We start from the raw sequence: 24,189 nt of genomic DNA on the forward strand, positions 1-24,189 counted from the left end.
GAGTTTGAGCCACAAGAGGTACTTTGCGATCAAATCCCTGCAGAAAAAAGAAGTAGAAGGATCCCCCATTGTATTAGATTCCAATGAGCAGATACCCCTTGGAATACTGGACGCTTTAAAGTTAGAGAGTGAAGTGTCTGTTGTAGATACAATTAAGCAAATTTATGATATAAAGACAAGTGGGAAGGTCTTTAAGAACCCTTCTGACTTTTGCCCTCTCCAATTTCAAGGGCCCTTCATGGAGAGTTTTTATTCCACTACGATGGAAGATTTTAAGACTCTCTGCCAGAAGACAGAACATACTAATAGAAAGGGGAAATATAGAGGCAATTTGTCAATTACAGAGAGGTCTGCTTTGTAAAAACTTAAGCCTGAATACGATCTGATTATTAAACAACCAGACACAGGAGGGGGGGTAGCGTTGACCAAAATAGACAGGATTATCTCATGAAAACCTATAGACAATTAAATTATGTTACTTTCTATAAAACAATTATGGTCCAACTGTAAGGTTTGAGAGTGAACTTAGGGGTCTTTTAGATCTAGCCCTGGAGAACAATGTGATATGCAGAGATACGTGGCAATATCATTTTATTTCACATCTGGTGGTTCTGAGATATTACCACTTAGCAAAGGTTCATAAGTGCATCATTTCACCCCCAGGATGCCCAATAATTTGGGGTATTGGGTCCTTGATGACAAATCTTTCTTATTTTGTGAATTCACATCTACAAAGTCATGTGGTTTCACTGCAGTACTAAATTAGGGACACTATGAATTTCTTACACAAACTCAGTATTATAGAATGGAATTAATCTTATAAACTGCTTACATGTGATGTAGAAGCTTTGTATACTAATATTCCACATGAACAGGGTATATCAGCAGTAGAATATTATTTACAACAAGATCAATGCATGCCAGAGACATCACATGATTTAATTTTATCAGCTATTAGGTTTATACTGCTTCCCAATTATATTTCTTATAGACACATGGGACGGCCATGGGAACCCGGTTCACCCCGAGTTTCGCCAACCTTTACATGGGGCGTTTTGAGGAGCGATACGTTTAGGGTGGCGGTTTCAGGGCAAACCTGATTCTCTATGGTCGATATATTTTTGACTTATTTTTTATTTGGGGTGGGGATTATCAATCAGTCACTAATGTTGTTGATTATTTGAACACTATTGATTTTCACAAGTAACTGCCGCGAGACAGTAATAAACTATCTGGATATCACATTGACAGTTAAAAATAATACATTATGTACTTCCACCTATACTAAGAGTGTCGACTTTAATAAATACCTAAATTACAAAAGTTGTCACTATAGGAGTTGGAAAAAAACATACCTAGTGGTCAATTCCTGCATTTATGCAGGAATTGTTGAAACTTAGAGACCTTCTTGAAACAATCTGAAGCCTTATATGGAGCTTTTATTAACCAGGGCTATCTGAAAGAATTATTAGAAAGAGCGCTGTTAGAAGTTAAACAGATTGAGAGACAGTCTCTTTTGATTTCTAAAATGAAATTATGTTCCAGTCAGGTCAATAGAAACAAAAACAATTATAAAATATTAGAAATATCATAGAAAAAAACTCCTCCCTCTTTAGAATGGACAGGTTTCTCACTACTGATTGGGATGGAAAAGTAAAGTGGTCTTCAAGAAGGCTGATAACCTTAAGCACAAATTAGCACCTAGTCTATTTAGGAAGAAAATTACTGTTTCCAGTGAGGAACTTAGGCCATCTTGGCAATCTCTGAAACCTAAAGGTTTTTATAGATGTGGAAAAGCTAAATGCCACACATGTGAACACGCTGATCACAAAAGTAATACAATAATTTAATCTTTTGATCAAAACAGATATACAATTAATTAATTTTTGAATTGTCAATCTACCTATGTTATTTACAGTACGTTATCACATGTGGTTGTGGCATTCAATATGTCGGACGAACCACATGTACATTAAATGTGAGGTTCTTGGATGATGGACGGTGTGTTCTAAAAAAAAATAAAACACATAGTCTACCCTGACATGTGGCCACCTGCCTCACTGGAAATATTAAAGATATAAAAATATAAACGATTGAACAGATCAAACCAACTATTAGAGGAGGAGATAGATATTGATTACTATGCAAGAAAGAGGCATATTTGATTTTTAAACTAGGAACATTTTTTCCAATTGGGCTAAATGATACCATTGAACTTAACAATGTCTGACGTTATGGCCAGTTTCTTTTTTGGGGGTTGAGGGTGCAGACAGATGGACACCTTAGGTCCCTAAGGGCCCATATTAATGATTGCTTCCCAACACTCCCTCAAATGAACACTGCCATACTTATTTCCTTGTATTAATTTTGGGCTTAAATATGCCCCTGATATGAGCAGCTCTTCCTCTCTTTCTCTCTTTTTCTCTCCCCTCCATTCTTGTTTATCTTTCTAATATAAAGGCATTCCATCCTGAGATCTTTGCTATGAGTAGTAAATTTTTTTATGCTCTAAGATGCAATATCATCATTAAACATAATGTTCCGTCCTGTTTAATCCCCTTCTGTTTTTTTTTTATATTTTAAGTATGTAGGGCATATGTATTAATACCAACATATATAGATACATACGCTAGGCATCTCTCTTTTTCTTGGCTAAAGTTTGTTTTAGATCAATTTAGACACCTTTTTCTTGTCATGAAGAAGTAGCTGGGATGGAGCGCTATATGTAGATTTAGTGTTTTTATTTAGTATTATATATTTTTATTTTCTTGCATTGCTATTAATTGTATGATTGTTTAATAGTTCTGATACATAAAGGTTGGCATGTAGTCTTCAGTGATTATTGAATACAGATGGAGGATAACTCATGCCACCTAACTCTAGAGATGGCTACTGAGTGAGTGTATCGACACAATAACTCAAATCATTTAGATGTTCAAATGATTCGAGTTTGGTGTGTCGAAACAGCCACCTCTGTAGCCTGTCTGGACACTGTCTCGAGACACACCACTGAGTTGAGTCATGTGGCACAACTCAGTATAGTGAATCACTCTGCCCATCCCTATTTTACACTGAATAAAAAGACGTATGAAAAAGAGGGCAGCACTTATGAGGAAAAAGCCCTTCCTAACAAGGCTGTGAAACTTGTCAAGCTCCACCCCTTCCAAGTGATGTTTCCAGGAAGTGCTCTCTCCTTATCGAGGACCCAACATTTGACCACTTTCCCAGCGTGCTGACAAGCCGGCGTCAGCAGCGCATTGGATACTGCTCATTCTAAACAGAGACCAGGCTTCAGTGCTAGCAGAAACAGAAAGGAGGGACCATGCTCTACACCCACGGACTCCCGTGAGTAACGATAAGAGGTGGTTCAGTTGCCCTGGCTGCAGGACATCAGAGAAATAATCAGCAGAAGGTTACCGGTAACCTCTTCCCTAACAGCTGTTCATTACATTACTAACATTGATTATTAACAATGACGGATGTGATTGCTTTCTAAATACCACCTACAGTAGCTGTGGTCTGGACACCTAACAGACACTGCTTATACAAACAACACTGGGGATTTTTTGCAATTTATGCCACAATATATATAATTGTGTCTATTATTGGGTCATTATGATTCCTTCTTAATATAGGAGAGAGTTCTATGCAATGGAAATGTTATTCTGCAGAGTGATTTGTTGATATACGCATACATATATAAACTGAATCTGCAGATGCATTAGCTTCAGTTCTTTAATAGAAAGCCTATTTCTTTTATATTGTGTATGACCTCAGCATATCTATTGTATACTTATTATTGTTTACATTGTTTATTAAATATTTGTGATTATCATTGGATAGCGCTTCTTTTTGTTTTTGTTTGACTATTTTGATTTATGAGGGTCAGCTCCTCATTTTTAAGATAGCTGCTGCCTGTCCTATATACTCAGCATCATTTATTGCTCCATCACTGCCACATTAGCGCTCTCATTTTCCTCATTATTTGTTATAGATAGGGTTACTGTTAAAGTTAGGGTTAGTGTTAGGGTTACGGTTAGCGATAGAAGCTCATTAAACATATATAGTCAACATCTTAACAATGTCGACATTATATAAGTATTGATATAATGAATGTCGATATATACATGTTTTCTTGTTCAATGTCGACATTACGATCATGTCAAAATTCTCATGACAAGCTATTTAATGTCAACATTGTGAATATATACTACACCCGGACATATTATACCCATATGCACAGAGATAGCTCTTCCATCTGCCTTTTCAAAATTCCTGTCTTTCCTTGTTTCTTTGTCATTGTACGCCAAAATGTCTTTCTCCAATTTAATTCTAAAGTACAGTAAATTAAACATAGATTCTGGGTTTTTTGTACTAACGTACAGAGCAGCAGAGAAGCCTCATATGCAATATTTGGTCATTATATGCATTTCAGCTGTGGTGTAAAACAATATAGAGCACAACTGACCTCTACCTCCTCTGAGGTGGTGGAGCATTTTGGCACACGGAGGAGAGGAGAAAGTGGTGGAAACGCCAAATGGTTATGATTAATCCCATTACTATAGTAGTGCATACTAGCTCCTCCTCAACTCATGGCATACTAAGGTTGGATAGATGCACAGGGTAATCAGGAGGAGGAAACTCAAGGGCGTATCTAGGAGTCTGAGCGCCCCTGGCAAGCTAAGGGTCAGTGCCCCCCCCATCTCTCTTCCATTTTCCCCTACCACACATCATACACACACACATATATATATATATATATATATATATATACATACATATACACACATATTATATATATATATATATATATATATATACACACACACACATATATATATATATATACACACTGTCGAAGCTGAATAATTGGCTGAGACAAGTTCAGTTTAAAATTTAATCACGGCGACGCCATCTTGAAAATGAGATCGCAAGATGCCATTTTGCGAATGGCCGCCTAAGCGCCATTTTAGATAAACTCACATTTTAGTACATGTGGCGATAATACTATTAGCACCATGCGATTGCATCTCCCATCATTTCTCATATACACAATAATATGCATAATAGCGCTGTTAACTAGTCGCATATTAGCGAATGCACAAAACCCGGATGAAAACACCGTTTAGTAGCTAAATGCACATGCATCCGCACCAAGTTAACTAGCGTCTTCATATCAAACCCCGTACACTCACACGTTACTTATTCACTTACAAGGTTCCATTAGCTTTAAGATATACGATTTAAGTTGGTTCAGTTAATATAAACGCTGTGAAATAAAGATATTTGATAACTAAGGTTTTATACATGCTAAACAAGCCGTGTTTGGTTTCATACTGATGCGTACTTTTTCCATAGTATTCCGGTGTTAACGGTGGGGAGATCGCATCATGCATTCTCGAGTTATGGATCGCAGAGACTTCAAGCAACAAAATGTATTAACTGTTAGGATGTTACAGGGGGCGGGAAGGGAAAGACCCCCAGCTGTTAGAGGCAGGGAGACTATTTGAACCAGCCTGTTAAATGCTCTGTAACAGATGCTTCTGCCTTGGGAACCAATGACATCAGCAACAAACTTCTCTATTGTCCTGTCTATTCTAGGGGGGGTATAAATATGTGTGCTCAAACACTGGGTTCTTAGTCTTCGTGCTGAATGCTGAATGACGAGGGGTCTCTTGCTGATGCCTATCTTTGGGTCCGGAAGCGCTGTGTATGTATACTGTACTTGGGTCTGTATAATTCCTTTTGCACCTAAATTGTGTCTGGATCAATTGTGTGTAACTGTCTGAACTTTAACTTGAATAATACTTGTGCTTTGGAACCACAGATTCCAGGTCTAAGTGTTTATTTACTGTATGACTGCGTACGCAAATTAGCATCATCCCTAGAAGGTATAGGCAGGTTATTAGAAGCTATAGGAAGGTGTGTATAGAGGTTCTGATCCAGTATGTTAGTTGTGGGCTCGTAGTGAAGTCACTTACCTGCTCACACGGTACATATGGCTATCGATATTTCAGCAAAGGGTGGAGTGGCCACATGCAGGGTTTGCCTGCAACCGCTTTCTGCTGAAAGATCGCTATCCATCTCCGTGTGAATCAAGGAAGCTGACTAGAATCCAGGGACAAGAGAGGAAAAAGTTTGTTTTCCTCTGTTGATAGAACCTTACGTTTAAAGGGGTGCCGCAGTACTGAGTACGCGGCTAAGTCGCAGGTTTGCACATAGCAAAGACGCACTTTTGTGTACACAGCTAAAGGTTGTCATACGGTTGTGTGGCCGTCGCATTATTGTGTATGCGACTGGTCGCACAATAGCGTATACGTACTTCCGGTTGTGCTGCCACGTGTTTGAACAAAGCCGTTGAGGTTTACATTTTTTTTTATTTAATTATTACCAATATCTGGGTTAACGTGTATTTTTCTGCGCAGGAAAAAGTGTGTAACAGTGAGTGTTTTTGTTGGTAGGGGTAACTTGTTCCCTACAGGTAAAGGTACCGTATGACCTTTAAGGGCTAAGTGCTAGTCGCTCGGTAAGCAGCTTTACTGTTCTATACACAGTAGCAGGTGTACATGTTGTCTTTGTTGTAGAGAGGTGCATGGGAGTAGCCGACATATAAACTCCCATAGGTGTGGAAGTTGCCTTACTAAATCTTATCCGGGTGTGGAAGTTGCCTTTTTCAAATCTTATCCAGGTGTGTGGGCGCCGCCGACTTAAATCGGCCACAGGTAAGTGAAAGTATCTAGATTGTCTTTCACCAGTTTAAATCTTTATTGAAAAGCGTAGGATTTTGTCTCAGAATGGGAGCCGCGCAAACAGTAGAGATGTTAGACAATGATGTGCTGCTAATGGAGATGCCGATCGGATCGGCTCGTCGTATTATGCATACTAAATACGGTACTTATGCAATAAGGTATTGTGATGTATGGTTTAAAATGACGATGAAGAGTGTTTCCAGAATTGGTAGTTTTGATAAAGATGTATTAGATAATGTCCGGGATCACATCGGTCTCATGCGCTCCCGAGAGAAAAAGGTTAAATATTTTGAATGTTTAAAACTGTGGCAGCATGAAGGGGATGTGTTGCTTAAAAATGTGCAAACGATGAAAACTAGCGTCGTGAACACATTGCCAGAAAATACATCCGCGGCGCTAAATTGCAATACGGGTGAGCCGTAAAATGGCGCACCTGTGCGGCAAGGTAGTGTCGTGGCGAGTATTGCCAACAGTTCACGCTCACCTCCGCCACCTTATGTGGGTGGAGGTGCAAGTACAGTTACCAAAAATACTCATAAAAATGTAACAAGCAACTTGTACCCTCTCTTAAGCAACTATAAAGAACATGTTCATGATGTGGATGATGAGCCTATTGTAATGTCTGCCATTTCCCATGCTGTACAAATGATAGATGCGGCATCACCACAATCACGAGTGGTGCCGCCATCTCCATCGGTAACAGCAAGGGAAGTGTTAATGCCCTCTGCACCCGTAGAGGAAGTTGTTAATACCATACGCAGCAGCAGCAGACTAAACCCCCAGCCAGGTAACCAGGTCAAAGGTAGCAGCGCTACTGGTCTGCATCCCATTCGAACAATAACTGTTCCAAATGGAAATGCAGATGCAAACGGTATAGTGCCCACGAGGGAAGTAGTAATGCATTGTCCATGGACAAGAGCAGAACTAAATTCCATCATAAATGATTTTCCCGATCCCAAAAAGGAATTAGCCAAATGTTAAAGATTTTTGAGAAATTTGGGTAGTTCACATGAACCCACTAATAAAGATTGTCGTGTGGTGTTAAGGGCCTGTCTGCCATGCAATACCGACGTGACAAAATTTATCACGGATTGTGTATTGGATGGTGACCTTCCCTTAACAGACCAAGTAAACCAAGGTAACATTTCCCGCATTGTAACTCAATTGGGTATATATTTTCCAGTAGTAGTTAACTGGAACAAAATTTTCACCATTAAGCAGAAGGAGAGCGAAACTGCAGAAGATTATTGCGATTGGGCTCTGCAGGCTATCACCCAGTACACTGGGATAGAGGATATTATAGATAGCACTCACCACCGGGGAATGATAGTCACGGTACTTGTGGACGGTCTGAAAGAGAGTTTAAAAACTTGGGTTCAGACCTCACAGCCTGGCTGGCGGGGACTCACAATAGATACCCTCATAGAAACCGCCACTGAACATGATAAAAACATCTCCAAGAAGAGAGAAGCCCAGAGCGAAAAACTAATGGCTGTCAGTATACAAGCTCTGGAGGGAATGACGGTAACATCACAGCCAACAGACACACTTGCACTTGCACACACACTCACTTCTGAACAAGTATGTGCTCTCACTAACCCCCGCAACAACAAACACAACTCTATCCCACTAACCCGATGCAACCACAGGTCCCATACTACCCACCAACTTCTTATCCCCCACAACACCCTTACCCTCCCTATCCTTACCCATATCCACCACCTTTACCCTCTGTGCAAACCTCACAACACCACATGTCTTCACCCGATACACGAACATGTTTTAACTGTAAACAACCAGGACACTTAAGTAGAAACTGTAGAGTAAAAAGAGTAGGGACCCCACATCAGGGAAGACCTGGATATCCCAATAAGGGATATGCACAGAAGCCAGCAAGCACCAGCTCCAATTGTGGCTGTAAATGCTTTATTGGAGAATGGTAGCCAACGCTAGGGGTCAGGTCATACCTGTAGTCTACAGATAGTCAGGTTAACGGGAAGTACTAGGGAAGAACCGGTCGTGATGGTTGATGTAGCTGGTACTGAATATCCTTTTCTTGTAGACACAGGGGCGACCAGGTCACTGATAAAATCTCCCGTTAATTTACAGGTGACCAATGAGACAATGCCAACAATGGGTGTAACAGGTAAAGTGGAACATTATCCTTTAACAAAGTCCACAGAGGTTACTATTTGTCCGTTGCATACCAGGCATTCTTTTCTCCTGGCTGCTGTGGCTCCTACTAACCTACTGGGCAGAGACTTGTTATGTAAGATGGGATGTGTTATATATTGCACCCCTGATGGTGTATTTTTAGATATCCCAGAGAGAATGGTATACGAGATGCAGGATATGTTAGACACTCCTCAAAGGATAATGTATCACTCTACAGTTTTAAATGAAACTCCATCACAGGTAGATGAAATGTTGTACCTAATTCCAGATTCCCTTTGGACTAAAGATGGACAGAACACTGGATTAATGGCAAACATAAGCCCCGTAATGGTGAATTTTAAAAAGCGGTAGGCAAGCTCCAAAAATTCCCCAGTACCCACTAAAACACGAGGTAGAATTAGGGGTTTTTCCAATAATTGAGAGATTATTGCAACAGGGAATTTTAGTTCGTACAGCTAGTGTAGCCAACAGTCCCATCTTCCCAGTGAAGAAGAGTGGTGGGAGGGGTCACAGGCTGGTACAAAACCTTAGGGGTGTTAATAAGGTAGTAGAGAGCCAATTCCCGGTAGTGCCAAATCCAGCTGTCATTCTGATGCAGATCCCACCAAATGCAACCCATTTCACTGTCATTGACCTCTGTTCTGCTTTCTTCTCTGTGCCTCTCCATCCTGACTGTCAGTATCAATTCGCATTTACATACAGAGGTTTATAATACACATGGACACGGTTACCCCAAGGTTTCATAGACAGCCCCAGTATCTTTTCCCAGGCATTGCACGACTGTTTACAATCTTTTCAACCTGCCAATGGATCTTTTCTAATTCAATATGTGGACGATTTATTGCTATGTTCTGACTCGTTTATGTCATGTTTGAATGATACTAAACTTTTGTTACTTCATCTCTCACAAACAGGACACAAGGTGGCTAAGGACAAATTACAGCCATGCCAATCCAGAGTAAAATATTTGGGACACTGCCTAACCCAGGGGTTACGACATCTTACAACAGATAGAATCCAGGCCATACAAAACATGCCACTGCCGCAGAATCAACAGCAAATTCGTACCTTCGTGGGAATGTGTGGATACTGTAGAAAGTGGATCCCAGGTTTTTCTATTTTGGCCTTACCTTTACAGGAATTAGTCTCTTCCTCAAAGCCCGATCGTGTCATACACACAGAGGAATCAGAGCAGGCTTTCCTTAATCTTAAGGATAGTCTGACAAATGCTCCTGCTTATGAAAAACACGATTATGAAAAACCTTTTGATTTGTATTGTACGGAAGCCAATGGTTGTGCTGCAGGTGTCCTTACACAAAAACATGGTGATGCCAGTAGGCCCGTAGCATACAACAGTGCCCAATTGGACACTGTGGCAAGATCACTCCCCACCTGTTTGAGAAGTGTAGCAGCTACCGCTCTATTGGTGAGTAAAAGTGAGGATGTAGTATTGGGCCATGATATGATTGTCTACACTCCCCATGCTGTATCTGCTCTGTTGAACTCAGCTCAAACCAGACACGTCTCCTCGGCTAGGTTCACCAAATGGGAACTAGCTCTAATCGCTCCTTCAAATATTACTGTTAAAAGTTGCGGTACGCTGAATCCAGCAACATACCTACCATATGTACAACATGATGTACAAAGGGTGGAAGGAGAGGAGTTGCTGGCGGGAGGTGAGTTCGGCAGACATAATGATACGCACGATTGTATGACATATCTGAATCAGACCTTTACTGCTAGACCTGACATACATGACACACCTTTAGAGAATGTGGATGTAACTTTTTATATGGATGGGAGTTGTCATAGATAAAGACACAGGTGAATTATGTACAGGTTATGCTGTTGTAAATGACACAGACATCACAGAAGCTAAACCTCTTGGTCCTCCTCACTCAGCCCAGGTAGCAGAGTTAGTGGCACTGACTAGACCATGTGAACTGGCAGCAGGCAAATCTGCTAACATTTACACTGACTCGAGGTACGCGTTCGGGGTGGTGTACGATTTTGGGGCTCTATGGCATCTGAGAAATTTTATGACAGCAGCAAGCACACCAGTTGCACATTCCCGTCACATAAAGCATCTTTTAGAAGCAATCCAACTGCCCAAAGCGGTGGCAGTAATTAAATACAAAGCCCATACATGTGAGGATGACCTGGTGTCACTGGGCAACAACAGAGCTGCTGAAGCTGCAAAATGGGCAAAACAATTGATATGCTGAAATTAATTGAGATGCAAAATTTGTGTTCAATTCAGGAAAAATCCATTTGGAAGTCCAAGGGATGTGGGCAAGAGTCCTCTGGGCTCTGGATGGATGGACATGGTAAGCCAGTAGCCCCCAAGGCATATTGCCTGGCTGAGGAAGCACACGGCCTGACTCATCTGGGTAAACAGGGTATGTGCAAGTTGGTGAGGGCATACTGGTGCGCACCAGGTTTTTCTCCACAAGCAGAAAAGATAGCAATGTCCTGTCTGACCTGCTTGAGAAAGAACATAGGGAAAGCAATCCCTACCAAACCGTCCCACATTCCACCGACTGATGGACCTTTCCAGGTGATACAAATTGATTTCATCCAATTACCACCCTGCAGGAACCTTAAGTATGTATTAGTGTGCACAGATGTATTTTCTAACTGGGTTGAGGCCTACCCAGCGGCCACTAATACTGCTGCGTTTACTGCCAAGAAAATAGTTCAGGAATTTGTATGCAGGTACGGTATCCCTAAAATCATTGAGAGTGATAGGGGTACTCATTTCACAGGTGATGTTTTTCAAAATATGTGTAAGCTGATGGGTATTAATAGCCGACTTCATACCCCCTACCGACCGCAAACCAGTGCCAAGGTAGAGAGGATGAACGGGACTATTAAAAATAAGTTAAGTAAAGTCATGGCAGAGACTGGACTGGGCTGGCCAGAAGCATTACCTTTGGTGCTACATAGCATAAGGACCACTCCTAGACCTCCTCTGAATCTGTCCCCATTTGAAATATTGTACGGTAGACAACCTCATTTGATTATATGTCCACAGGAAGACCCAGAAGGGTAACAACGAGGTAACTGTAAAGTATCTTATATCAATGAGTAAGCAGTTAAAGGAACAGCAGCAGAAACTGAAATTGTTGTCTAATGATATGCCTGAAACTAACTGTCATGATGTTGAACCAGGAGAATATGTAATGATCAGAAATTTCTTGCGTTCAGGTTGTTTGACTGATCAGTAGGAAGGTCTCCATACCTGGTGCTGCTGATGAGTACTACATCTTTGAAGGTGGCCAAGAGAGATACCTGGGTCCATTCCACTCACTGCAATAAGGTCAATCAAACGGTGGAGAAACAAGTCGGAGACAAAGCTGATAGCGTGGACCTGTCAATCGCGAGCTTGTTCCGGGAGGATTGAACAGGTTGTAGTGAGATACCTGAACTGAGAGAAATTTGCAGATCTTGTTGTGACAATGGACAGGCCTGCTGTGTTCATTTTCATATTCTCTTTTAGAGTGTTCACCATCCTGGTCAGTTCGGGGATATCCAGTGTCTGTAATGGGGGACCGATTGAGGAAACGGGAGCTGATAGCAGTGCTGATGGAGTGGAGTCAGGAGGAGTGCAATGCCAATCAGGGGAGTGTCTGACCAATCTTAGTACTGTTATTGTTAAGAGAGCTGTCATTCCGGATACTCGGGGAAGGTGTGGAGGTTTATCGTCTGAAGATTCCTGTATTTGTGAGCTTTGTGGGTCCCTAGTTGATGAGAACTGTATCCAACGGTGCCAACCTAAATATAATCTGTATTGGGGTGGGTATCCTCTAGAGGATTATCATAGCATGGTAGGCAAAGTGTTCAATCAAACTGATTGCTGGGTGTGTTCACATGTGCCACAGGGACAGCATAACGTAGGGTTGGTGCCATTTCCACTAAATACCACGGAAATTTTAGAATTGTAAAAAGAGAAAACCTTGGATGGAAAATTTCTCTCATCCAGACCACCTCATTTCAAACTCCATCAATTCCAAGTAGATAGATCACTTTTGTGCTTAAACATAACCAACCCCAATAAACCCGGGAGTTGGGAAGTGACGGGGAATAATCAGACGATGACCTTCTCGCATAGAGCTGATAATGAGTCCATTAACCATGATCTGTTATGCTCCATTAAGTCTGGTGGGAAACATTTTAGGTATCGGTATACATTGAGTTCCACCAAAGAAATTTTTGGTAAGGTGCCAAATGGTTATTGTGCTAAAATAATACAGCCAGAAACTTGCATGTACCAGATGTAAGACCCAGAATGTGCTTAATGATAATGATGCATACCATTCCTTATGTTCTCCCTGATAATGTATATTTCATATGTGGTAGGAAAGCGTAAAAATGGCTCTCCCCGAGTTCGAAGGTTTGTGTTACCTGGGAAGAGTAGTCCCAGAAGTTATGACCCTCACACATGTTGAAATTCTGGGTATACATAAAAACACACCGTCACCATATCTTCACACACAATATGAACACAGTGGCAAAAGAAATATGATACCTGGTGACGTACATAAAGCCACTCAGTTAATCAGTGAGACGACTGGCTTTCAAGTTTTAGTCGCATTGGAGCCCACCAGGATTGCTCGGGGTACATAAAATTTTAGATATATCCAGGAACTTGCAAAATTGATAGATAATATCACCGAGATGTACGATGACACATTCAGGTATACAGGGAGAGAATTGCAAGCGTACAGGAAAGAACTGGTGCAACACAGGCTAGTGCTAAATTATTTAACTGCTGTTACTGGAGGATATTGCGTAACATTGGCCACCCAATTTGGAGTAAAATGTTGCACCTATGTCACCAATGATACCAGCAACTCCAAGGAGGTGATAGACCGGAAGATAGAAGGATGGGTTTCATGGTTGAACCCAGTGAAATGGTTCTCAGGTCTAGGGGAATGGGTCCAGGAAGTGATCGCCAGCATAGGCAAATTCTTGATCCTTATACTAATTGTCATCATAATAATTGGCATATGCGTCCGGTGTGTTCCTATTAGGGATGTGCAGGCTCGGATAGGTTCGAGTTTGCACGTGGAGTTCGGATTTTTCCCTCCAAAAAAACGGAACTCAGAACGAGGCAAAACGTCATCTTACATGGACGAACATCATCATTCCTGGTCTTTTGTCCAGGAATGATGATGTTCGTCCATGTAAGATGACGTTTTGCCTCGTTCTGAGTTCCGTTTTTTTGGAGGCAAAAATCCGAACTCCACGTGCAAACTCGAACCTATCCGAGCCTGCACATCCCTAGTTCCTATTGTGTTGAAGTGTGGAAAATGTAAAAACAGAGTAAAACGCAAGAACGAAACTATGATGGTGGTCAGTAATGACAATATGAATACCGAGGTAAATATAGAACTGCATTACAACCCTGAACTAGGAAATACTATCATTTGATGTTTTATATTTAGACATGCATAGAATGTATTATTGAAATGTTATTTATAGAACACCTCAGATAATGTAAAGTCTCAATTGCCCTTCAAGACTGCTTTTATAAGACTTTTGCATTCCCACACCTTTCACATGATCTTCCAAGATCCGTGGTGTGCGTATAATAGTAGTTTTATGTCCCCACCCAGAGACAGATTATTGATGCATTAAGAACCACCTTGTGCCATCCCACAATAACACTAAATAATATGTAAATGTAAGCCTAAATTAAATTCTAATAGCAGATTGTGATAGCATGTTGTTTGCTATCAAAGGGTGGACTGTCGAAGCTGAATAATTGGCTGAGACAAGTCGAGTTTAAAATTTAATCGCGGTGACGCCATCTTGCGACTGGCCGCAAGACGCCATCTTGAAAATGAGATTGCAAGACGCCATTTTGCGAATGGCCGCCTAAGCGCCATTTTAGATAAACTCACATTTTAGTACATGTTGCAATAATACTATTAGCACCATGCGATTGCATCTCCCATCATTTCTCATATACACAATAATACGCATAATAGTGCTGTTAACTAGTCGCATATTAGCGAATGCACAAGACCCCGAATGAAAACACAGTTTAGAAGCTAAATGCGCATGCATCCGCACCAAGTTAACTAGCATCTTCATATCAAACCCCTTACACTCACACATTACATATTCACTTACAAGGTTCCATTAGCTTTAAGATATACGATTTAAGTTGGTTCAGTTAATATAAACGCTGTGAAATAAAGATATGTTATAACTAAGGTTTTATACATGCTAAACAAGCCGTGTTTGGTTTCGTACTGATGCGTACTCTTTCCACAGTATTCCGGTGTTATCGGTGGGAAGATCGCATCATGCATTCTCGAGTTATGGATCGCAGAGACTTCAAGCAACAAAATGCATTAACTGTTGGGATGTTACAGGGGGCGGGAAGGGAAAGACCCCCAGCTGTTAGAGGCAGGGAGAGTCTATTTGAACCAGCCTGTTAAATGCTCTGTAACAGATGCTTCTGTTATTAGAAGGTATAGGAAGGTGTGTATAAAGGTTCTGATCCAGTATCGTTAACACACATATATATATATATATATACATACACACAAATATATATTTATTTATATATATATTTATATATATATATATATATACATTAATATATATATATATATATATATATATATATATATACACATTAATATGTATATATATATATAGGTGCTATTCTTGACAGGACAGCAAGGGGAAAATGCAGGATTTTCATACTATATATATATATATATATATATATATATATGTATGTGTGTATATATGTGTGTATATATATATATACACACACACAGCGTACATACACACATGACATACTTACAAACACACACCCAGCATACATACACACATAACATACACACACAACATACTTACAAACACACACTAACAAGAAACTGACCTTCTAACAAACAAACACATCCACCCACCCCACCCCCTACCCGGCCAACACTAAAAAGAGACTGACCTGACCTGTTAACCTTTCAGTCCCCCCCTGAGAGGGACTGCCGCACCGAACAGCTCCTCGATCCCTTGTTGAGTCACTAGAGAGACTGGAGAGACAGTGGACCACGCGGGAGCAGGGGGAGGCAGAGCTCACATGCTCACAGCAGGGTTGTGGATAGATTCCCTTCCATACATGTACTTACTGAAGGGGATCTATACACAACCCTCACAGCAGTCAGGACAGCCGGATGCGTTGCTGATATACATCGCAGCAGGCACCCGGCAAACAGAAATTGCAGCAGCGTCCGGTCTGTGCGGTTACCCTACCTACTATCCTTTGCAGCGGGTGGCCAGCACAACATACTGTACCTGTCCACAGTGGAGCACATGTACCGCTATGGTGGCACTGACGGGTGGCACCCCCCTGGCGGCCAGCGCCCCTGGCAAGTGCCATCCTGGCCAAAGCATAGATACGCCCCTGAGGAAATACTGGAAATATTCAATTGTTATAGTCATTTGTATTTGCTTTAGTACATAGACAGCTTGCAGAAAACAGTACTGTCTGCACATTATAGAATTATGTAATACAGCATGAGTTAATTGGTTACCCAGTTTAAGGTAAGAATGTGCTATCAGGAAGACACAAGTGCATAGACATTGTCATTTTAGGTTTTCTATTATTAATCACACATTGCAAATAAGATAATTATGCCATTGTTTTCAGTTATCGCTGTACTTTTGTGTTGCTGAGAAAATGAAGTGTATTAATCATTATGCTTTAATATTCAGTGTTCATCTGAAGTACATTCCATCATAATGCAATGAATAATAGGAATAATAACACATACACACATGGGCTAGTTTTTAGATACAGTATCAATAAAAGACAGTGCTGTTTCACTACTCTTAGGACACTCTCTTGTAATCGTATGAGCTCCTGCTGTTCTAATGAAGTATAAAGAAAACTAATGAACACTCTTTTTACTAAGAGCTTAGAGCAATCTGAATTAGTTTTTTCCTGAAGCCTGGACATTCTGAGATTAAAGACCTCTTGCTGAGAGAAGGAAAGATCAGGTTGAGCTTTCGTCACCTGTTAAAGCATGTGTAACATGTGAAAATCATTATTTATTCTACATTTCTAAGAGTGAAATTGAATTGAGCAGCATAGTGGGGCAGTAACTTCACAACATCCCTGGCTTGCACTGAGCTACAGCACTGTAGATAAAATTAAGAGGAGTGCTTCTCTTATTGCCAACTCATGATTGGTTGATCTCCTTATAGGAGTACAATAAATCACATTGTTAGGAAGTGAGTAGCTCCACCATGTATAAAGGTGAGACTGGTGGACAGGTCTGATAACCACTTTTTATAAAGAAAATATAATGTAGCTCACATCACAACTGTGCAAACTGATGAATGTCATGTTACATAACAACTGCTTTCCTCATCATAATGGATACAAATATTCAATATGTTGTGGGATGCACCACTAGCCAAAAAGTGCCTGCTTATTTTGAAACAAAGTTGATTGTCAGACTCAGTAAAGCAAGTAATATTTTTTTCTCCAGAAAGGCAAGTTTTTCTGATTAAAAAATAAATATATTTTATGTGATGGAGTGCAATGATTAACCTTTGTTTTTTGTTTCATTTATTCAGCCTTCGAAAGGGGACACTGCTACGAACCATACATCCAAAATGGCAACTTCACAACAACAGACCCCACCTACAGTATGGGGACAGTTGTGGAGTTTACCTGTGACCCTGGTCACTCACTGGAACAAGGGCCAGCCATTATAGAGTGTATTAATATGAAGGATCCTTACTGGAATGATACAGAACCTCTTTGCAGAGGTAAGGCATTCACTTGGCAGCATTTTGTTTCTTCCTGTGTCCAACAGCTCTGTAGACCGATGCTCCCAGTAGTAAGCCAGGGCTACTCACCTCCAACGTAGCAACATGGAAAAAGATATTCTGGTGCAGATTAACCAGGAAAAAAAAAGAAAAATAGAATGTACACTATGGGGTAGATTTACTAAAGTGAGAGTTTTTAGAAGTGGAGATGTTGCACATAGTAACCAATCAGATTCTACTTAACATTTAACTAGCACCTTCTAGAAGATAATAGCTAGAATCTGGTTGCTATGGGCAACATCTCCACTTCTAAAATCTCTCACTTTAGTAAATATACCCCTATGTGTGACAATGAGACCTTAATCTTGGGTGATGTTGGTCGTCATAGCGCAGTTCTTTTTGAAGTAATATATATTGCCTCTTGGGTAAGTGCACTACTCACTTTGCTTTTAGGGCAGAATTTCATGTATGTATAATAAATCTGTCTCCTCTCAGTGTGGGCTGTCTGTCAATAATAGGTAAAAATGTGTGACAGGCTGCTCCAGATCAAATATTCTCCAAATAAAGGAAAGAGATTCTCATAACATGTGTAAGATTAGGATCAACATTCAAATTAAATCATACTCACTTTGTTCTGGTGATAATATTGTGGTATATGAAGATTTGATCCTTTATAATTTTTCAATCTATTTATAAAGTCATTAAACTTAAAATAGTGTAATATGGCAATAAAGCATTTTTTTAATAAAAGCAGTTGTACTCACAATGTCAAAAGGATAAATAGACATTCTTAGCAAAGCAATGAATCCATATTAATTCCTCAGGAATCATGAATAGTAATTTCCTGATACTGTAATAAAGTAATCTTGTACTGACAGTGGAGTCCCAGTAAAACATAGTGATTGTCATACCTTTCACATGTGTGTCACCTATGTCGTCAGCCTGTCATTTCCATTGAAATAAATGGCCTTGCCCTGATTGGCTGTTCTCATGAGAGCACAGCCATTTATTGCAATGGAAATGACAGGTTCTATAGCTGCCATTAATGATGAGGACCCATAAGGTCAATGTCTGCATCATAGTAGTGTTTTTTTGTTTTGTTTTTTTTCCCACTAAGCCAAGAAGAGGAAGAAGACCTTCCCAGTAGATTTATGTAAATTATACATGGGTAAAAGAACAAAGTTTGTGAAGTCTATTTAATAAATTATGAAAACATTCACTGTTTGAGTCCATGTCCTGGCATCCATTAAAATTGGGCATGATAAGGCTTGCTGAGACCTGTAGTGCACCAGTAGGAAAGTATCTTGACTAATATTAACAATTAATTTCCCTACACACACCCCTAGGAGTGTGGAAAGAGCCCTAGTGCTAACAGTGGGCCTGCAAAAAAATCCCCTTAGGGAATACAGCACTGTGCAGATTGGCCTAGGGCTGGTTGGCACCATAGCTATGTTTTTCCCTGCTATAGTTCCCCCAGCCCTAGATAGTATTGACTAGAGCTGGTATTGGAAAATTCTAGGGAACCCCCCATTCCTTATATATTTCATGACAATCTACAAAAATCACACTACTTATGTTTTGTAATGATAATACTTTAAAACCTGCTGTTGTGGGAAGAGGCAGATGAGAGAGTGCATTGTTCCACCACAGAAACAAGTCACAGAACTTTGATATCTACTATTCTTATATTATATAACATGACAGGACTGTCCATGTTACAGTCTCAGGCTTCTTATGTTTCCCACATTGGGGTACAGTATCTAACATACAGTCAGGTCCATAAATATTGGGACATTGACAGAATTTTCAGATTTTGACCTCTATTCACCACCACAATGGTTTTGAAATGAAACAAACAAGATGTGCTTTAACTGCAGACTTTCAGATTTAATTTTAGGGTAATTACATCCAAATCGGGTGAACAGTGTAGGAATTACAACAGTTTCAATATGTGCCTCCCACTTTTTAAGGGGCCAAAAGTAATGGGACTATCAACTCAAAAGCTATTTCATGGACAGGTGTGGGCTATTCCCTCATGATTCTAGGTGTGACATTTGCATTTGGAATCAGTTGATCTCAATATCAACTCTCAATATGAGATCCAAAGAGCTGTCACTATCAGTGAAGCAAGCCATCATTAGGCTGAAAAATGAAAACAAACCCATCAGAGAGATTGCAAAAACATTAGGTGTGGCCAAATCAACTGTTTGGAACATTCTTAAAAAGAAAGAACGCACCGGAGAGCTCAGCAACACCAAAAGACCCGGAAGACCACGGAAAACAACTGTGGTGGATGACAAAAGAATTATTTCCCTGGTGAAGAAAAACCCCTTCACAACAGTTGGCCAAATCAAGAACACTCTCCAGGAGGTAGATGTATATGTGTCAAAGTCAACAATCAAGAGAAGACTTCACAAGAGTGAATATAGAGGGTTCACCACAAGATGCAAACCATTGGTGAGCCTCAAAAACAGGAAGACCAGATTAGAGTTTGCCAAACAACATCTAAAAAATCCATTACAGTTCTGGAACAACATCCTATTGACAGATGAGACAAAGATCAACTTGTACCAGAGTGATGGGAAGAGAAGAGAAGGAAACTAACTGCTCATGATCCAAAACATACCACCTCATCAGTGAAGCATGGTGGTGGTAGTGTCATGGTGTGGGTATGTATGGCTGCCAATGGAACTGGTTCCCTTGTATTTATTGATGATGTGACTGCTGACAAAAGCAGCAGAATTAATTCTGAAGTGTTTCGGGCAATATTATATGCTCATATTCAGTCAAATGCTTCAGAACTCATTGGACAGCGCTTCACAGTGCAGATGGACAATGACCCGAAGCATACTGTAAAAGCAACCAAAGAGTTTTTTAAGGCTAAAAAGTGGAATGTTATGCAATGGCCAAGTCAATCCCCTGACCTGAATCCAATTGAGCATGCATTTCACTTGATGAAGACAAAACTGAAGGGAAAATGCCCCAAGAACAAGCAGGAACTGAAGACATTTGCAGTAGAGGCCTGGCAGAGCATCACCAGGGATGAAACCCAGTGTTTGGTGATGTCTATGCGTTCCAGACTTCAGGCTGTAATTGCCTGCAAAGTATTAAAAAGTGAAAATTAGATTTAGGATTGTTTAGTTTGTCCCATTACTTTTGGCCCCTTAAAAAATGGGAGGCACATATAGAAACCATTGTAATTCCTACACTGTTCACCTGATTTGGATGTAATTACCCTCAAATGAAATGTGAAAGTCTGCAGTTAAATCACATCTTGTTTGTTTCATTTCAAAGCCATTGTGGTGGTGAATAGAGGACAAAATATGAAAATTCTGTCAATGTCCCAATATTTATGGACCTGACTGTATTTGCATCTCTTGGCTTCAGATATATAGCTGGATATTTTTCTACTCATTTTTTTTTATTTTTCCTAGCAATGTGTGGTGGTGAGCTCTCTACTCCAGCTGGGGTCATTTTGTCACCAAACTGGCCAGATCTATACACAGAGGGAGAAGACTGTATATGGCGTATCCATGTGGGAGACGATAGAAGAATATTTCTTGATATTCAGTTGTAAGTTTGCAATCTACAAAGTTAATATTAGCCTCTTTTCTACCTTACAGTACATTGGCCTAACAATGGTCTTCCTTTGCATCTGGTTGGAAGGGCTGTGGTACGTGGATGGTTTGAGAATGCAGTGACCATACAAACAGAACAATGCTATGATTCAAAAGTAACACATTAGCAAGTTTCGAAGTAGATGATGATGACCTTTGTCCCGTATGCATCTAAAGGTTGCAGATATAAGATATAGGAGTAACTCAAAACAGCCTAATGGATACCAAATAGACTCATTGTGTCTACTTGTGTGTGCTGACCAAGGCACCAAATACATTAAGGTAGCCACTATTGCTGAACAATAGGCCCTATGATGTGCATTTTATTAGATCAGTAATAGTAATCTTATTTACTGTGCTTGGAGGTGAGCAAATGAATATATTAATGTGACACATATCCATATCTCTTAGTAAAATCTACTAAGCTAAACAAGGTCAGATTGTCCAAAATATAGGTAAATTTTTGCTAAAAATATATTTGCAGAGATTACTCATAGTGCAAGCCACCTGATTTTACACAGATCTGCACAACAGAAAAAGAGGACAGACTTTACAGTATATACCCTTACTTACTTTTCAGCTGCTTTCTATACCCCTTATATTATTACATTTTGGGGAGATAAAATTATAACTGGAACTGGATGTACAAATTCCTGAAAATGTAAAATGCATATAAAACCACACATGAAGCAAATACATCTTTGGAGCTGCTGTATGTGTACCTAGATTTACTCATGTGCAATTAGTTAAACAAAAAGTGTGCATATTTTTAAATAATCTTTAACTCAATAAAATACTCAGCTCCCCAAAACCATCTTTCACCTCTTTTTGATTCAACACCAAAAACTGCAAAAAGTTCCCATAACAAAATGTCCCACTCATACAGTACGTCTGCCTACCAGTACTAAATGATGACAGTTGGGATTCACAGAATTCTCCATCTCTAGCCTGTCATTTACCTGTCCTGTCCTCGCTGGTCAGTGGGACTCCTCACCTCTCTGCCGGCTCATCTGTCCTCCTCTTAGCCGCAAGTCCACAGCCGTCAGCCGCTGTCACTATATACTGCTGCTCCTGAACTTCCTGTGGCCTCTGTGCTGCTCACTGCTCTTTCAGCTCCTTCCTTCTGATTGGACAGCTTTGGCCATTACTACGGAGGAGGCGGCCCAGGACTGGGAGCGACAGGGCGGCGGGACCCCACTGGTGAGTTACTGGAGTCTGCAGTAACAGTGTGCCACTGCTGCGCGCAGGATACCTGGCAGCCGCATACAACACAACACACAGTCTCTCTGTCTCAGCCGCGCGGGACTCTCTGGGATTTGGAGGCGGGACCGCGTGACGTCGGTACTCGCGCAGTGCTCCTCTGGGAGCGCTGTGAAGTTGTGAACGGCCGGGTGATGATTACTTCGGGCAAAGGGGCCCGTCCACGGGCCCCTTGGGTCCCACCGGGCCCTAGGCGAGTGCCTAGGGTGCCTAGCGGGAAATCCGGCCCTGATCTGTATACAAACAAATGAACTAGCAATAAGAACATGGTCCAGCCATAGCTGAGTGCATATCTACAATCTGCAAAGCACTCAGCTAGATGTCTCATGACATTACTCAAACATTACTAAGACATAAATCAGATCAATGGAGAGACAAATATATACGATGCCACAGATAAAGATCGGGAGACACACAGTGATTATACAACCACAACCCTACACGAATATATCATGAGAACAGAAGAAATAGAACTAATCGAATACGATAATATCTTAATAGACACCTACATATACAAATCATGATGTTCATACTTGTGACCATACGACCATTAACAATAAAAGGTATCAAATCCTAGCAATACCATAATGCAGCCAAAGCCATAATGTAAACATATATTGGGAGTCATAGGAAAAAACTGAAAGAGATAATTATAGAAAACAAGATAAGGACAATATCTCATTTAGACCCAACGGTTGTACCGTTTGTAATACATATATCCACTTGGCCTCCTTCTGTAATAAGCGGCTATCCTGGTCTCCCCCTCTGGGGTCGGGAGGGATCCAGTCAATCATTTTGTATCTAATGGATGATAAATTATGATGGAAGTCCCGAAAATGTTTTGCAACTGGTTGGTCGCATGCTTTCCCCTCTAGGGCCGCTCTAATGTGGGATCGATGGAGTGCCATCCTTTCTTTCATTTGACGAGATGTTTTGCCGATGCACACGGACATCTAATATAGTATATAACATATCTACTTGTACAAGTTAGTGGAAATTTGATGGTGAATCTTTTGCCCATGCGGGGATGACAGAAACTGTTGCCAGTTTCTAAAAAGCTGCATGTTATGCACCCTATACATTTAAAGTTACCTGCTTTGCGGGTTAGAAAATGTGCCGGTTTGGCTGTACCCAATTTGCTGACATCATGAGAGGATATCATTATAAATCGCTGAATAGAGCAAAGGAAAGAGCCCTCTCTATGTCTAGAGAACAAGCACTTGCGGTGGTGAAAAAGGTTAAACAACAGAATTGTGTTGATTGGACGCAACAATATAACACAGCAAGTAAAGATCTAATGAATACAGCTAAAAACATCTGGCCTATTGTAGCTTGTGATCCTAAGTTACCAGCTCTCCAGAGGTCCTCCATCTTACCCTCGTATAAGAGAGGGAGGAATATCAAGGACATAGTGGTCCATAATGATGTCAGCAAATTGGGTACAACCAAACCGGCACATTCTCTATATAGTATATAGTATTTTCTATACTATATTAGATGTCCTTGTGGACTCTTTTACATAGGCAATACATCTCGTCAAATGAAAGAAAGGATGGCACTCCATCGATCCCACATTAGAGCGGCCCTAGAGG

At 40.6% G+C, this 24,189-nt stretch overlaps 1 protein-coding gene across 2 annotated transcripts in view; it reads left to right on the forward strand.

The window, feature by feature from the left end:
- Positions 1-24,189, forward strand: part of SEZ6L (seizure related 6 homolog like) — a 439,056-nt gene that overhangs the window by 344,180 nt on the left and 70,687 nt on the right. For both annotated transcript variants that reach the window (XM_088467896.1, XM_088467897.1), the window contains exons 9-10: positions 17,526-17,720; positions 21,155-21,293. In XM_088467896.1, coding sequence (XP_088324022.1) covers positions 17,526-17,720; positions 21,155-21,293 — 334 coding nt within the window. The remainder of the gene's footprint in view (positions 1-17,525; positions 17,721-21,154; positions 21,294-24,189) is intronic.

Source organism: Taudactylus pleione, unplaced genomic scaffold (assembly GCF_031769625.1).
Source record: "Taudactylus pleione unplaced genomic scaffold, aTauple2 ptg000078l, whole genome shotgun sequence".
Lineage (NCBI taxonomy): Eukaryota > Metazoa > Chordata > Amphibia > Anura > Myobatrachidae > Taudactylus > Taudactylus pleione.